This window comes from Apteryx rowi, unplaced genomic scaffold (assembly GCF_003343035.1).
Source record: "Apteryx rowi isolate R43461 unplaced genomic scaffold, aptRow1 scaffold_485, whole genome shotgun sequence".
Taxonomy (NCBI): domain Eukaryota; kingdom Metazoa; phylum Chordata; class Aves; order Apterygiformes; family Apterygidae; genus Apteryx; species Apteryx rowi.
The window spans coordinates 326,542-343,157 of NW_020450744.1; the positions used below are offsets into that span (position 1 = coordinate 326,542).

At 35.8% G+C, this 16,616-nt stretch overlaps 1 protein-coding gene across 3 annotated transcripts in view; it reads left to right on the plus strand.

Moving 5' to 3' along the window:
* STXBP5 (syntaxin binding protein 5) overlaps nt 1-16,616 on the plus strand; it is a 125,245-nt gene that overhangs the window by 27,921 nt on the left and 80,708 nt on the right. For all 3 annotated transcript variants that reach the window (XM_026078737.1, XM_026078740.1, XM_026078738.1), the window contains exons 3-4: nt 3,834-3,915; nt 4,879-4,979. In XM_026078737.1, coding sequence (XP_025934522.1) covers nt 3,834-3,915; nt 4,879-4,979 — 183 coding nt within the window. The remainder of the gene's footprint in view (nt 1-3,833; nt 3,916-4,878; nt 4,980-16,616) is intronic.

Consider the following 16,616-nt stretch of genomic DNA (forward strand, 5'->3'; position numbering starts at 1 on the left):
AAGCTATCCTAACAGAGGCATATCTGATATAGGAAGATATCTATATCTTGTGTTATCCCATCAAAACTTCTTATTGCAGTGTAATAACATGAAGATGCACATATTTGGGTGTATAGTTTGAAAGGTAATTATTTTATCAGTGTCCCGTATTCATGACTGATCCATGCTAGGAATTGAATTGGTGGTGGCTGCCGTTTTTGCAACTGTGGCCTATGTCAGATAGGTCAACCACAGGTTGAAAACAACACCGATATTCTTTAGTTCTACCTACAATAAGTTTAATAACAAAAAAAAGACTGCTTTTGAGACTTTCATATGTATTTCAGAATTAATACTCATTCTCAAAATGTAACTTAAGAGAAGATGTGCACTGAATTACTCCTATGCAGAGAAGCTATCAATAATAATTTTAAAAAGGATTTGTTTGCAAAGATAACTCAAATATCAGAAATTGAAATGCCACAATTTTTGCCTGAAAAAAGTGCAAGCTTAACTTTGAGATTTGTCTGGAACAAATATCTGTTCTGTTGGCTCTTCTTCTGTATGACTTACACTTCTAGCAGTTATGAAAATGAACAGTAATACAAGATACGAGTATGTTATCTATTCCTTCTCTCAGACAAGGCTTTTGTCTCTTACATGATTTTTTTCATAAAAACATGTACTGGAAACAGTGGAAGGCTAGTATTTGGCAGGGTTAATTTCCTGAGGGCATTGGGGAACACAGAAGAAATATTCATAGTTGCTGCTGAGAAGCTGTGAATATTTGTTCATATTTGGAATGGGGGACAAAGTGACAATATTAGGAAGAAACGCTTAGCAGTCAAGAGATTGGTCTTTGAATAAAACACTGGTCTGAGCAGACTGTTTCCTCTAGAGCAGCTCTAGGTCTTACACACAGAATTTTTCCTGTCTTCAAAATGAAAATGCTTTGCCCATCTTGTCATCATTCATTATAATTCTTGCTCCTTTCAGGGGCTGCTTTGTGGTAGGTGATCGCTGCTTAGTACAATGAGCTCTCTTGCCTTAAGTACACGTACACGAGCAAAGAGGAGTCGGACAAACCATGTTCCCTAGAACGGTGTTCGTTTGGTGGTCTTGAGAAATGCTTAACGTGTGAAGAGTACTGGCAAGGACATGTGTTATTATTCTTCTATAGTCAGTATTTAAGTGATGTGCTTTTTCAGCAAACATATCCCACAAAACTGGGAGGCTTTACAGTGCTTTGGAGAAGAGTAATGCTGGTGAGGAGAATGATACTATTTTGAGATAAGAATAATTTTAGCTATCAGGTGAAAAAGCAAAGTCCTGGTAAAGCTGGGGTAACAGAACTGAGTGGGACTTGCTGCAAGGACTTTTTTTGATAACCATGAGCACAATAAAAGAGGCTAAACTGTATTTTCAGATATGCATATGAGGTTTTTACTAATTTGTCAAAAAGCAGAAATTTGCACTGAATGGTAAAGCTTATGTAGACTTACTCCTACTACTACTACTACTACTTGATTTCTGGAGAGGGATAACTTGTGGAAATTTTCTGGAAAATTTTAAAGTTTTTTTGTAAAAAGTTCAAGTATTTTTTAATACTGAAATTTGTATTGACTAGTTATAATAGTGCTTCTAGAAATATTTGCATCAGAAGTACTTGAAGAAAACATTTGAAGCATAGAATATGTGAAGATGGGAGTAACTGGAGAAAACTGTAGGCTTCTCTATTTCTTTCAGGTCATACTCCTCTTGTTTTGAGGCAAGATTTTTATAAAGTCTCAATTCCAAATAAATTGTGGGTGGAGGGGGTGAACAAGGATTATATATTTAATTAAACTGGAAGCTGATGTTCAGGGGAGCAGTTCGGGAAATCTTTTACGCTGAATAAAATCGTGTTTTCTGTTTAAAAAAAGTATTTGTCAGTTAGTTGACAAGTTTAAAAACTCAGTTCCTATAAACGCCTGATCTTTCACATTCAAAAATGCTTTGTGTCCATTTCTGCATGTAAAAAATTAATTCAAGTGAATGCAGAAGCATGAGCAAAGCTGAAGCAAATTGACTTTGAAACTTCTGTTGCTGCTGGTGGGGAATTTTTTTTTCCCCTACGTGTTAGTTTGTGCAGTCAGTCCATATTTGATGTAAAAGCTGTGCTTTCACATCAAGTATATTCTGAGTTTGTGTAGGAAGAAATCATTTAGGGAAAAACCCCCAAGCCTTTCAGCTTGGTTTTTAATTTTTTTAAGAGTTATCCACTGACAGTGAAATACAGATGACTTCTTTGTACAGGAGCCATGTAGATAAGAATAAAAAATACAAGAAAAAAAGCAGGTGAGGCAAGCTGGCTCTTTAAGCCCTTACATGCCAGAACAAAATTAAATTACTAATTCTGTACAGAGAAGAAAGCTGGTATTATGGTGAATGCTGGACTATTCAGCATCTGTTTAGTACATCTCTCATCACTTAGCTGAATATTATATGGATTCATTAGTTTAGGAGAGTAAAGCAATTGAAATTTAAAAGTTAAAATAATGTGTATTGTAGCAGACTTCTAAGACTTAGAGTTCGCATAGTAGTTCTACTTGCATTTCATCTCACTAGTTTAGAGGTTGAGTAGGAGGTGTGTTTGAGTTTTAATTTGCATGTCACCTAATATCCTCTTTAGTCTTTCAACTGAATCTAGTGTGAGTGCTTTTTTATTTTTATTTATTTTTTAGAGGATATTTGTATCCACTTTGGTTTTGGCCAGCAATTCCTCAGTAAAATGGAAGAGTTGCAGAAAGAGTGAGAATTCTACTGTCTTATGACTTTCTAGTACATATTGAGAGAAAAAATTGCACGTCTTTTTTCCCTGTTTCACATATGTCTTTGGAATGGTTTCCGTTCTTCCAAAAACTGAGTTGTCTGTTTAAAACAAGAGGTGTTTAGCTCTTTGGCAAATTGTACTCCAGAAACCCAGCTCATACTCTAATGATGAAATACTGACTGTTTTGCATAATTCATTTTTGCTTGTTGCATTATTACTTTTCTCTCTCCTGTCTTTTCTGTCTCTGGAGAATTTCCTTAATTTCATATCAGAAGAAAAATAGGATAATCAAACTTGAAAAACAGAGTCTTTGAGACTAATAAATTAATCAAGTATGGAGAGTAGAAAGAATCTGTGTTGTTTCCTCTTCTATTTGATATTCATTATGGGAGTATAGGACTGATTTATGTGTGGGAGGGAAAACGAGCAAGCTTTTGTTATCTCATAGTTGGTGCAAATTCAGGAAGTGTTGGTACAGAGATCCTGGAAATTTACATTATACATAATTTGCCACTGACTCCTCCATATTTTGGCTACTGATCTTTTTATCTCTGTCATAGCAGATTTTTTTTTTAACATGCCTTGCATTATTCAGCTCTTCTTTTATCTGTAGGTAGTGTTCAAAGAGAAAAAGGAGAGAAAGCTCCTTTAGCCCTTCAAATATTTGATCATTTGATTATGAAGTTTATTTAGATTAACTTTCTTTTGTACCAATCCTGGTATTAACATTACTAAAATAAGTGTTTCATCATTATCTATTCTGTGTTCTCATTGAATAAAGATCCTTTAAATGACTATGATAAATTATGCAATTGTTTTCTTTTTGCATGGGGCTAAATAAGATTGGCCATACATCTTCTTTGTGTTACTTTGTGATGTTTACACTTTTTTTTGATCATTTAGATCTATATGTTTAAATATTTGAGTATGCTAGCCAGAAGCAGGATGTTAACCTGTTTGAGACTGGCATTAATAATATCACTAATGTTTTTCTTTTCCTGCAACACATATAACAATCGTTCCTTAATGGTACCAAATTCAGCTTTGGTCGGCCAGGAGTCGAATGCTACTGCCAACATGACAGTGGAGCTGCAGTAATCCAGCTTCAGTTCCTGATTAATGAGGTTAGTAAAACTGGGTGTACGTATTCCATAATTCAGAGAAGATACACAATCTGTTTTCCTCAGTTGCTCATTAAGGGAGCATCAGAATACAGATAACAAAAGTTACTCTCACCATGAGTGGCAAATAGTAACAATTATAAGCAGGTTAACTTTTTTTAATCATACAAAATACTTGAGTTACTGTTGGAAATAGCTTTGTCTTTAGAGTATTCTGTTGCTATAAGCAAGAATCTTTTTTTCTAGGAGTATTTATTCATGTCTTTAAACATTGCAAGTTATCCCTGGAAGTAGTAAGTCAATAGTACTACCAATAATGCTAACAATTTCAGTGGATATTCAGTGGGTATATATTTTATTTTTATAGAGTTACTCTTTTAAATGTCAGCTCAGTGGAGGCAGGAGGCATGTTTCTACGGGGCGGTAGAATATAGCACAAAGATCCCTAATCTGATGCCTCGGTAATTTCAAGCGCTTTTTTCTGATGATGTGTCAGCTCAGTGATGTATCATCACTGTATCTGATGGTAATGCTGTTCTTGAGCTAGTCAGGGCTGGGTTTGTAGAGGGACTCGTAGCTCCGATTTGATGGTGATGTTGAACCTCACTAACTGAACCATACTAACTTTGTCAGTATGTAGATATTGGCAGTTGAGTTTGTTGCTTAATTTCACTACAAATGTGTGCATGAGGTAAATGATATGCAAACATGGTAACAAGCTTCCCTTCTCCCCATCTTTTCCCCCTCACCCCTCAGTACAGCACTAAACAAATGTGACTGAGCTGATTGACATGATCAGATCAGGTATCTCAGCACTACTACTTCCAACTTGTCTGTCAACATCATAGCACAGACACATGCTTATAAAAATGTCTTCATATTGTTGGTATATATGATATATATCTTATATTATATGTAATCTTAGGGCTATGAAAATTAATTGAGTAAAATTTTTATTTTTAATAGGGAGCTCTTGTGAGTGCCTTGGCTGATGATACCTTACACCTATGGAACTTACGTCAGAAGAGACCTGCTATACTTCATTCACTCAAGTTTAACAGAGAACGGTAGGAACTGAATTATTATTGCTTCGTCTATTACTGTGGCACTATGAGCAAATGCAAAATCTTATTTAATAATGCATTCCAGTAAATAACTTGTTAAATAATTGAAGCTGGATTTACATTGAGTTTGAGTTGGAGACTGACAGGGTTCAGATTGCTTGAGAGTAGACGCACCAAGGACCTAAACTTAATGACTTTACTATTACATTGAGTATTGTTGCTTCACTGAACATCAACTTTCCTATTCTTTTTTAAATGGATGGAAAGAATATTTTTAATTTATGTCTCTGTAGAAGTTTTGGAACAAAGAAAAGTATTTGTATGCACCTACAAGACAACAGGAAAACAAGTACCATTTTTGGATTGGAGGTTCCCCTCCCTTCCTTTAAAAAACAACCTGAATTCTGCATTGTTAGAACTCTTGTGGCTATCAGAGAAGTTGAAAATAATATGTGTTTTAATTAAAAATTTTACCACTCAAATGGCAGCCTTGTAAGCAAGTTAGGGAGATGTGTTTTAGAGGAAACGACTACAAGTTAGTTAATATCAATTTTTAGGTTTTTTAGTTTTGCAAAGCTTCCCTATCAAAGTGGAAGGATACAGAAAGTGGGGTAGTTCTTTTTGTTTCTGCTAATAAAACTGGATATTGCAGTAATGTATCTATTTGAATTTGAAAACTCGGAGAGACTGTACATGTTGGAGAGCAGGATTAGAATTTAGCATGATCTCAAGTTGTAAATGTGGCTGAAGGAGGAATGAAATTCAGTGGAGGAAAGCATAAACAAGAATAATTAGCCACACATATAGGGACTTTTTTTGCATCCTTTATTCTGTAGAAAAGGCTTTAAAGGATCTGCTAGATGAACACAGGTTGAGAGTATTGTGATTGTTGGAAAAGAATATGGACAATTACTGGGATATGTTTGTGACTTTTTTTTTGCAAGTTTTGGGGAAGTAGTTCTCCTTCTACCAGAATGGGTAAGGTCTCAACTGGAATGCTATGTTTAGTTTTAAGCAACATGCTTCAAAAGGTGAGATGGACTGCTTGGAGAGTTCAGAGAAGACTAGGAAGAACACACAGAATAATCTGTGATCTGTACCTCTGCTGAATAGGCAGAAAGTAATGCGCTTTAAGTAATAGGCAGCAAAAGAGATGTAAAACATCCAAAATATAATGCTGCAGAGGTACAAAGTGCTAGAACAGACTGTCTGGTAGCTTATGGAGTAACCTTTTGGTTTTAAAGAAAAGGTTAAAAACAAATTTGTCACAATGACCTAGATCCAGGTTATTGGTTTTTTGGGGACAGAGGACTAAGTGAACTCTAAGTCCCTTTTGGATCACTATGCGTAAACTTTTATGCACAAAACAGGAGGCAAAATTTTCAGCCTGTGAAAGTTCCTTTTTACATTATAAAAAGAGCTAAAGAGTGAGGAATGAAATTCAGAACATCTAGTTTAAGGAGGATTGTCCAGCTATGGGAGATAAAAAGTGGTGTATCCAAACCTGATTTTACTCCCTTCCCCCTCTTTCTGGGTGACTGGGCTCTTACCTGTAGCACCTAGTTAAGTGCTGATGTAAAATGTGGATTTGCAGCCTGAAACCACTCTTGAATATGGAYTTATAACTATCTTCTTAAACAGGGGTGATTGACTGCCTCCTGCTACACTTTAAAATGGATGCCCAAGGAGGTGATTCAGATTGTGTGTGAATCTGTTGAAGTTGGATAGAAGTGTGAGATGTGTGGATCTCTTTGTTTAAACAGAGGAAATTTTAGATTTCCTGTAAATGTGGTGTTCTCACTAGCAAAGCCAGTGGCATGGAGTTGAACTGCGTGTGCTCTTATCAGCAAGTGGGGAGGTGGGAAAGGAGTCTAGGTCACTCGTGTCACTTTTGGTGGTCTCAGTAGTTTACGAATTTTGGACAGAGGTCAGATTTCTCAGGAAAGGCACCGTGCCTTGCTAAAAGGTGCAGTGAGAACACTGTGATTATCCAGAACAGTGAAGGTAGAGTTTCTGTGTTATTTCTGGTGCTGTATGCCATAGGTATCATTTATATAAACAAGGTTTGTATGTGCAGTAATGAGTTACATTTTAATCTTAAAGTAGCCATTATAATAGCTCCTAGAAGTAGTCGGGACACTTTAGAGCCCAGAATCATACACTGTGGTAGCCATTTATTATATCATGCTGAATAACTGGTACCTGTGCTTGTGTGTTTTCTTTGGACTAATTCATAAAATAAAGTCAAGTGTGTAATCTAACTACTAGGGAATTGTTTTGATTTAGCACTTCAGAGAATTGTACAAAATCACTGGTGAATAATTCTAAACTGGTGATTTTAATAACTAAGAGCTCTTACTGCTATAGTTGCTCCTAATAGATTTGAAGTAGATAGGTTTTGCTTGGGTCAGGCTTATGTTGTATTTTAACTACTAAGTTTATAGAGAAGAGTATTCATGAATAAAACTAGGTCTCTCGATTCACAAGTGCCAAGTTGTTAGATACCTAATTAATAAAGTCTTTTAAATAATTTATGCTGTGGGATTAAGATTTGCTCATAAGTATAACTAACTTCCCTAACATGAATTATTAAAATATTAAATACTAAAATTGAGCCTTGTAGTAATCTGTTCTCTAATGATACTTTAATTTGCGAGCTTGTGCTTTGAAAGCAGCTTCAGTATCTTGGAAATTAGTTTGGGTAAAAGTATAAATTAACAAACTGGAAATAAAATGTCCTTGGAGGGAAAAAAAAGCCAAATATTACTGCATGACTGTAGAACTTCTCTGGTTATATCAGTATTTGCTCCAGGACTCTGTAGATGCTAAGATTTAAAATTATATACCTGATTGGGAGCACCTGGAAGTAAGTGTGTGGATGTTGCAGAAGCAGTATTTGTGTCCTCTTTAGTAACAGCTGGGCTTAACATGTGGGCCAATTATTCTCCAGTTTTTGTTTTCCAATCTCAGAGTTTAAAGTGTAAGAATTACACCTGAGCAATAGAAAGTTGTTTGTGGCGTACAATGCTAACTGAAACAATTCATGATACCCAGATAAAAAGATTTAATTCAAAAACTACTCTTGAACCATTAAAAAAATTTAGTGTGTGTGTGTAGGGGGGGAGGTTGACTCATCAGTGAATTCTGTATTCTCATGGCACAACTCTTCCAGCTCTGGCTGCTTCCCTGTTTTTAGCCATCTGCAAGAGTGACTRCCCACTGTTTAACAGAATGCAATTTCCAGAATTGATACTTGTTATACCTGTTGGTAATCTGTTTTGGCTAGCTTTCTTTCAGGCTTGTTTTGAACCTGTCTCAAATAAGGAATCACAAATAGACATAGCTCTTTTTTAAATGTGTGTTGTGTTAAGCATTTTGGATACTCATTTCAAAATTGAATTCAAGTATTAAATTCCCTGTTAGTTAATTCAGTGTGTAGTCTCTGTAGTATATGACTGGAAAGTGTTGTGAATTTTTGCTTTTCTACTCCTGAATTTTAAAGGCGGGAAGTAGTGAGAAAGATGCTTGCTTTTTCTTTTAAAATAATTCTATACATGTGTTATCCATTACAGACTTTGTTCATAGTAGTGGAAAATGTTTTGATTAGGTAACTTACATCTTTTCAGATTTGAGTAAAACATATTTCTTTAAAAGTAAGTGCCAAGAGTCTTTGAAGGGGTTACTTTCTGTTGAATCTAGAAATGAGTATCAATAAACTGTAAATAAGAATCTGGCAATTTAATAGATTTGTAGATGTGGACTGCCTTTTGTACCAGTGATGGTTAGTAATTTGAAATAATCCTTTTGAACTGGTGGTTGATGAAGTTTTTGATATATAACAAATCTGTTGGTTTAAATCACTGGCAGATGTCAGAAGCACAGTACAAAGCAAGCTAGTTTTGCAAGTTTTCTAGCCTTTTGTTCCTGTCGCATTTGTGTGGGTTTTGCAGCTGCTCCATGTTCTAGTTACCAGTGAAAGTTAGAAGGTATTAAACCAATGTAATGCTAAGCTTGGCCACTGCTCCCTGACTGTGAGAAGGAAGAAGAGGAGCAGTGTGTAGGGGCTGGGAAAAAGTGCGAGATGATGCTTGGGGGGTTGTTTATATGACTTACAATGCAGATTAAAGCATGTAATAGTACTTCTTTGCAGAATACACCATTAAGTGTGTGGGCTTATTGCTATCCTAGGATTTGTGCATCTCTGAGAGATTGCTTCACTAAATGACGGTCTAGTTTCTTTGTCATCTACATACATGTATAAATATTCCTACACATAATAAAGTTATTGTGCTTTCACATGTAGTGCAAACCTCATTAAATTTATTTAAACTTAGTAACAAACGCTAATGTTAGGCTAGATTAACTGAAATAAGTATAGTTAACACTTCTTATTAAAGTAAGTATTGAAAGCATGTTGTAAGATAGATATCTGGCTTTATTGCTCTTGCCATGCAAGAATTATTAAGCTTCATGCTGTTCTAAGATGTGAAATGTCTAACACACATCACTAATGGGGCAGGTGACTCTCACAGAACTAAGTATTTCAGAGAGGATGAAATGACAGCCTAACTTAATTTAAAAAAAAAAAGGAGATAAGAATGACAAATTTAATTGTTTACTTTGCTACAGAGCAGAAGAAAATGGAGAGAGAGAAATTCTGAGTTTTGAAGATACAGATATTAAGAGCATAGATAAATACATGTGAAGAACTTTTAAAAACCTCACCCTTATACAGATGAAAAATGTGTTTAGTAGTCAGAGACTTGCTATCCTTTCTGAGCTGCCTGGGATTCCCTTATTTGATGTTGAAAGAGGAAGAGATTACTTACTTACTTTGTGGCTTAGCATAAAGACAAGGACCAGAATCATAGCATAAAAATAGAACTGAGTGCTCAGTGTGCAAGTGCTTTGCGTATCGATCATTGGATGCACTGATAGCAATGTAACTTTTAATGTGTCAACTTGTATGCTGTGACATTTAACTTGTTTTCCTCAACATAAAACCACACAGTCCAGAGTTACAGAATTATTCTTCAAGTATTTCTGGTTTCATATACTGCTAATAAACTGCAACTTCAGCTTGTATTTAAAACACAAACTCTGTCTACAGTGAGTGTGCAAAAAATCACACTTGCATTTAATTTTATTATAAATAAGACTTTTAAATTTTATTATGATAGTACCTCTCCTCATTAAATACTGTAACTTTATATCCCAGGTCATGGATTAGCAGACATTAGTTAAAGGAGAGAGGATTTTTCCCTTCTTTACCCTTACTGCATTTATAAACTGACCAATTCTGCCGCTTTGTGGATAGCAGAAGGACTTACAGGGTTTTTTTGTCCATGAGAGCAGGTGAATGATAAATGAGGCATTATTTTTTCGCTTCTGTGTGACACAGTTATACTAATATCACTGTTTCACTTGCAGCCTTTATCTGGGGTGTGGTGGTTTTTTTTCCCCCCATTGCCCTATGTGTTTTTGAATAGTATAACTTAGTAGTAGAAAGATTAAAAATAACATATCCAAACTTCTGAGAAGTTAACATTTGAAGTCTTAGTATAGTCAACAATATGCCAAGTACAGGTTTAGTGTATGACACACAACTAAGTTTTGAACACTTTTTTTAAACTGGTTTTCTTTTTTTAAGATTGAAAGGAAACTTGATCATCTAGTTTGCTTACCCTTGTGCTGCCGTCTAAAACCTTTTAGTTATTGGACTTAAAAATGTTACTTGTTGATGATCCACAATATGTATTTAGAAAGTTTCATCTTGAATCAAGAAGTTAGAGAAAAGGAACTGCTTGTTTTGTTTGTTTGTTTTTGAATATCTGGATTTACTGTATCAGCAAAGATCAGATTCCTTTGGAAAACACTTTCCTGAGGCAGTGCATGCACTTGGATTGCCACGTGTCGGTGCAGCTGACAGGACAGCCTTGCCTCTCAGCTCCCTTCTACTGCCTTTGGCACTGACACATAGCTGACGTGCCTAGTTTTGTTACTCTGAGATTTCAGGTTTCAAAGAAACAACTTTCAGAAACTGCCCCATTGCCCAATTCACTTTTTTCCTGCACACTGATGTTCATTCAGTGGTATGAGACACATAATGGCCAACTGCCACTTCCCCAGGCAGACTTCAACCTCTAGTCTTTAAACCCTGTCTGTCTGATGACAGACCTGTCTCCATCAGTCATGGGCATAATTAATTCTTCCTTGTCCATAGGAAAGCTATATCTCAGACACATGGCCATTGTTTAAGTTCTCATGCATGACTTCCAAGGCCAAACATATTCAGCCTAAACTGCATATGGTAAAGCAAGCTACCTTGGTGTCTTCTGATGCCAAATGTGGTGGTTACTCCTGGAATCACATCAGATGCACTAGCATGAGCTCATGAATATATAGGGCAGATTTCACTGGTGGAAAGAGATCCTCAAAACCATAGGATATGGGGGTGTGTATTCCTTCAATATTGTAAAATTGTCTGGTTCTTCAGAATCAATCACTCAAAAAGTTTGTGTGGAGCAGTCTTTTGCCAGCATTACAAACAGTGAAGCAGTCCTTTTCTGTTTGTGTATAAAAACATGGAGATCCCTTCTGAGTGGAGTCCAACTGGCGTTGCAAAGCCATCGCTAAAAAGAAGTGAAAAGTGACTCAATAGAGAATATATAAGCCAAGAATTAATTAGCAGCATTATATATAATAAAAATACACATACCTGCAGCAACTTGGAAACTCTTTGGAGTTGAGCCTCTTCTGGAAATACGTCTAAGTAGCCCTAATATCACATAGATATATGGTGATGGTGTCCTGTTTTATTTCTGTTCTCATCTCTTACTTCCMCAGTGCTCCCGTCTTGATGTCACTAGTGAACACCTGAAATTAATTCTGTAGTCCTTTGCAGATATTGAACATAGGATCTCTGAAGGCAGCTGTCCAAGTGAACATGCTTGGAAAAGCATCACTTGGAGGATTATTATGGGAAATACATGGGAGTGAAGTATCTGGTCCAGTTTGTGTGGTGTACTTTATCCATATGATCTTACTGGGGATAATCTTAGGATGCATTTAAGAGGAATTCTTCCTCTGTGTGTGCCCCCCTCACCTCCACTCTGTCCTTTTTCTTGCCAGTATTTTAAGCCTACTGTAGTTAACAGGTCTGGAAAGAGATCCCTTGTAGCAACACTGGAAAATCACAGGCAATCCTTTCTTCTTTCAGGATGCCATCCTGACACTGGCTGTTGACTTTTTGTACACATTGAAGACTTGATACAGAGACCATTGGGACATAGGGACTAGCCTTACAAAAATATCTTTAAAACTTTTCAGTTTTCGAAGTTTGCATGGTGTCTGTCTCACATATGAAAGGTTGAAGAGATTTAGAAGTATGCAGAAGACAATTCCGGTTGTTTAACATTTTTGCTTTTAGAAGACAAAGTTATTTTGTGTGTGTGTGTGTGTATATATAATCTGAACACCTAATAGAATTACAGTAATTACAGACCTATAATGATAGTCTGAGTTTCTAGCAATAACTTCAGTGGTTTCGTAAAAATAAAACCTGTTGTCGTCAGTGTTTGTCATTCATCAAAATTTGTCACTGTCCTTTGYTAAAGCCATGGAAACTTAGTATTTCCATTAAACAGCATATTTCTTCCACTTACATACCAATTTAATAAGTTTAATTCTTTGAGATCGCTATAATTAAATTCCTCTTAGGAATAATATCACTTGCTATAATTACTGTTTTGATATGTGTGGAATGATCACAATAAAGATTTTTCTTAACTAATTTTGACAGGTTATCAGAAGAGGCATATGGTTTACAGTTAAGAAAGGAAATCCTTTCAGTATGTTTACATACTGCTTCTTAAAGACTTCTGTCACTGCTAATACTTCCCCATAAGCAATAGCACAAATTACATTTTAAGTACAGTAAGAAAAAGAAATATTTTTGTGAGGTTTGGGATTTTTCTTTTGTCAATGTTCTCCACTGCTAGTGTACTACTGGGTTTTCTTTATACAATTTTGCACAAATATGTTTCACAGACAACTTTTTCTTCATTTTTGCTTTGTGAATATGCATGGAGTGAGGAAGTAAATTTGTGCTTAGGGAAAAGTTCAGATACCTTAGAACTTAGAAATACCTCAGCTGTTTGGGCTTTCTTAACAGTATCTCATTTTATCAGCAATGCTAGCATATACTAAAGTCTTGCTGTAGAATTCAGATTAAAAAAAACCCAAACATCTCCTTAAAACATCACTTTCTTCTATAAAGAGGTTTTTTTTTTCTTTGAACAGTGATGGGAAAGTAAAATATTTGGAATAAAATACTATGCACAATGGTTGTATTATTTTAAAAGTTCCATCAGCTTCACAGAATGTACTATACTTAATGAGGTAACTGAAATTTCCTAGGAGACGTAGGAGATGGTGAATTTGTTGTGCCATGAAAGAGCTGGCTGCAAAAGCCTCTCTGTGATCACTTTTTTTTTTTTTTGTACAGATGCCTCGGTGCTAGTATTTTTGGTCAGAATGGTTTGATACAGGAAAGAGTGTATGGTGCTCTTTTGACTAACTGATAGATTTTTATCAGGCAGCTGGGATTTGTATGCAAGTAAGGCTTGCAAAGAAATTTTATTTGGATTCAGTGTATCTTTAGTCTATGCAGTCTCTCTCTTGCTCCTTCCCTCCAGACTCTAATATACAGGTCCCTTTTGGGGTAGGGAGAAAAAGGGAAGAGTGCTTGACTTGTGGGAATGGGCAGAGCATTATACAGCTATTAATACTTTTGTTAATACTATGTATGTTATGGAAAGATTCTGTTCTAATCTTACAGTGGTAGAAGGATAGGTATCTGAAGGCAAATCTACATTTTCCAGAAAAACGTCTGCTGTCCTTGACCAAGTGTGAAACAAGAATGGTGGTTGCCTAACCACTGAGAAGAGGATGACCCTGTGACTTGCGTCTCATTTGTCGCTTTTGTTTCCTTCCACCAAAACAAGTTTGAATTCCTTTTAATCCCCAGCCCCATTCTGTATGGAGCAAGAGAGTTCATTAGGCCACTGATGTAGCTTGCATGTTGACATGCTGTTATGATTTCACTGTATGTTGAGATGCTTATATCTTCACTGAATTTCGGTTACTAATGGGGCTGTATATTTTCCGACATTGTTTAAAATCCACATAATGTTTAAGGTGAAGCCTTAATATGTTGCAGAGAGCAGCTCAGTACATGGCCTTCAATGTTGGAAATGTCCTGTAAATTGAGTGCTAAAATAAATGAAGTATCTGGAAAGAATTACTTTAAGTAGACAAAACTATAATTGAATTTCTGAAAAGTGGAAAGCATACCTTCTTTGTTTATCAACAAGGTAAGAAAGAAATAGAAACAGAAAATGAAGCTACATTTGTGAATGGAATAATGGTTATTATTTTCATCCGTAGGTGAAACAGTGATTTTTTTGACATGGCAGGATCAGTATGACGAGTTTCTTTCAGATTTAACCAGTCGTCAATGGTTCTGTTAACCCTTAAAGCTGTAAAAGAGTATTTTTAGGTTATATGATATTCATCCAACACTTTTTGCCAGTCTTCTACTATCACAAAAGTACACTTTGAAGGATAAGGTCAAGAACTGTTTTGTATGTGTTTGTATGTTTTGTGTGTGTGTGTGTGTTTACATGGTAATTCTGAAATCCTTTCAACCTCTGGTTTTGAGATTTTTGTACATTTTATAAAGCTACTGCTCAACTGTAATTTACTCTTTTGGTGTGGAAGCATTTCACTGCATGCTAACTGTTGATGAAATTAATCTCACTTGCACAGAACAGGCAGTAAATTGAGTAAAGCTGCAAAGTTCAGAACTATTCAAGAAAGGCATCAAGAGTACTGACGGGTCAGATGCACTCTTTTCCTGTAAGGTTTGCCCTTTTGCTATGGCACTCAAAGTTGCAGTCCCAGTTTATATTTTTGCCCCCTTTAGGTGATAGGAAGTGGATTCTGTTTTTCATAAAGAGCAAGTATTGGACAACCACAGGTGACAGTAGTAACTCACAGGTCAATACAAATGGACCCATGGCTCTGCTCCTGAGTGCAGTCTCTGTCTCCTAGGCTGTGCTCTCAGACCTGCCGGACCTGCTGGCACGAAGGGAAGCTGTGGCTTTGTAGAGCAAGAGGCTTTGTGTTTCACCTACTGCCTCAAGCTGCACCACTTCCCTGGTTATAGCAGGAGAGCTTTTTTCATGGGCAGTAAGGTTTTGGGGGTCTGCCTAATGAGAGTATATATCAATGCGTGATTCAACTTCTAATAAAATCACCTTTATTTTTTTCAAGGACATTGGTGAAACTCAAATCAGTTTTGCCTGCAGTGTGTGCAGATTACTGTATATACTAAAAATGTAATAACCTCTACAACTTCACAGAGCTAGAGGAGCATTTTAAATCTTGTATATAATTCTTCTTTTCTTTAAGATATCAGAGAAATAAGTTAATACAGCCTTTCAGCTTAAATATTCAAGCACAGGAAATCAAGAAAATTAGAAAATGCAGAAATTAAAGATTGACTTGATCAAACAGCAYTCCCTAACTAGAAAAAAATTAGTAGTGTAAACAGTAAAAATGGTATACTTGTGATACAGTTAGCAATACTACGGAAGCCTTAACTTTTGAAATCTGTAATACAATTTAACATTTTTTTCAGCCATTAGCAATTTTTTTGCATTGTTGCTGTTAGTCGTTGCTTTCTTGCTGAAGCCAAATGTGTATATACAGCATCTAGTACAAAGGGTCTAAGCTGTTTGGGTTCTTTGCATAAATAATTGTTAACAGGCTTGTGAAGTGATGCATGGATTTGGCAAGAAGAGAGTCCAACAGGGAGAAAATAAGGAGAAGCACAAATCTGTAAAGCTAAGGATTAGAGCTGACAGAACAAATTTCCATTGAATAATTATTTTACCTTATCATGGAAACATTTGTGAAAGCCTGAGTTTGATGGTCCAAGTAGTTTTTCTTTCTCTCTCTCTCTCTCTCTCTCTCTCTCTCTTTTATTTTTAGAAGCTGCAATTTCTACAGGGAGATCAATACCTTAGCAGTTTTGAAGATAAAGTAAACAGTAATCAGGACTGAAGAAGTTGGTCAGATATACCAGATTTTCAAATACTGTTGTTTGCACTGGGTCTACAGTCACAGAACAGTTCTCTGCTGTTACAGACAGCTGTTAACTTTTGTTTTTTATTCAGATATTCTCTTCTAGCAACAGAAGAGAGAAACAGAAGGCAGAAAATTAAAACATGATTTAAGTAAAATAATATCCCAAAATTTAGACTACTTTTTCACTAGCTTTTATAATTACTTAAGCCTTAGGATTGTTTTTAGGTTTGCTCTTTGGGGATCCCTTGGGTTACATGTAAACTTGCATTTCTCATACTTTATGTTCTGCCTTCATCTCCTCACTTGAAAACAGCTAAAACAGCAGAAGGTTACTTCTAAAAATCCTTTGCTCTTTAAAGCTTGAAATTAGCAATTGATTTCAAAATGAGATTTATAATTTATAGCATAGGAGTAGTGAATTTTAAGTTTAAAATGGCAGTAACCTTAAGAAAAATATCCGATGTGATAGTTTTCCAAGTTTCCTGTGTG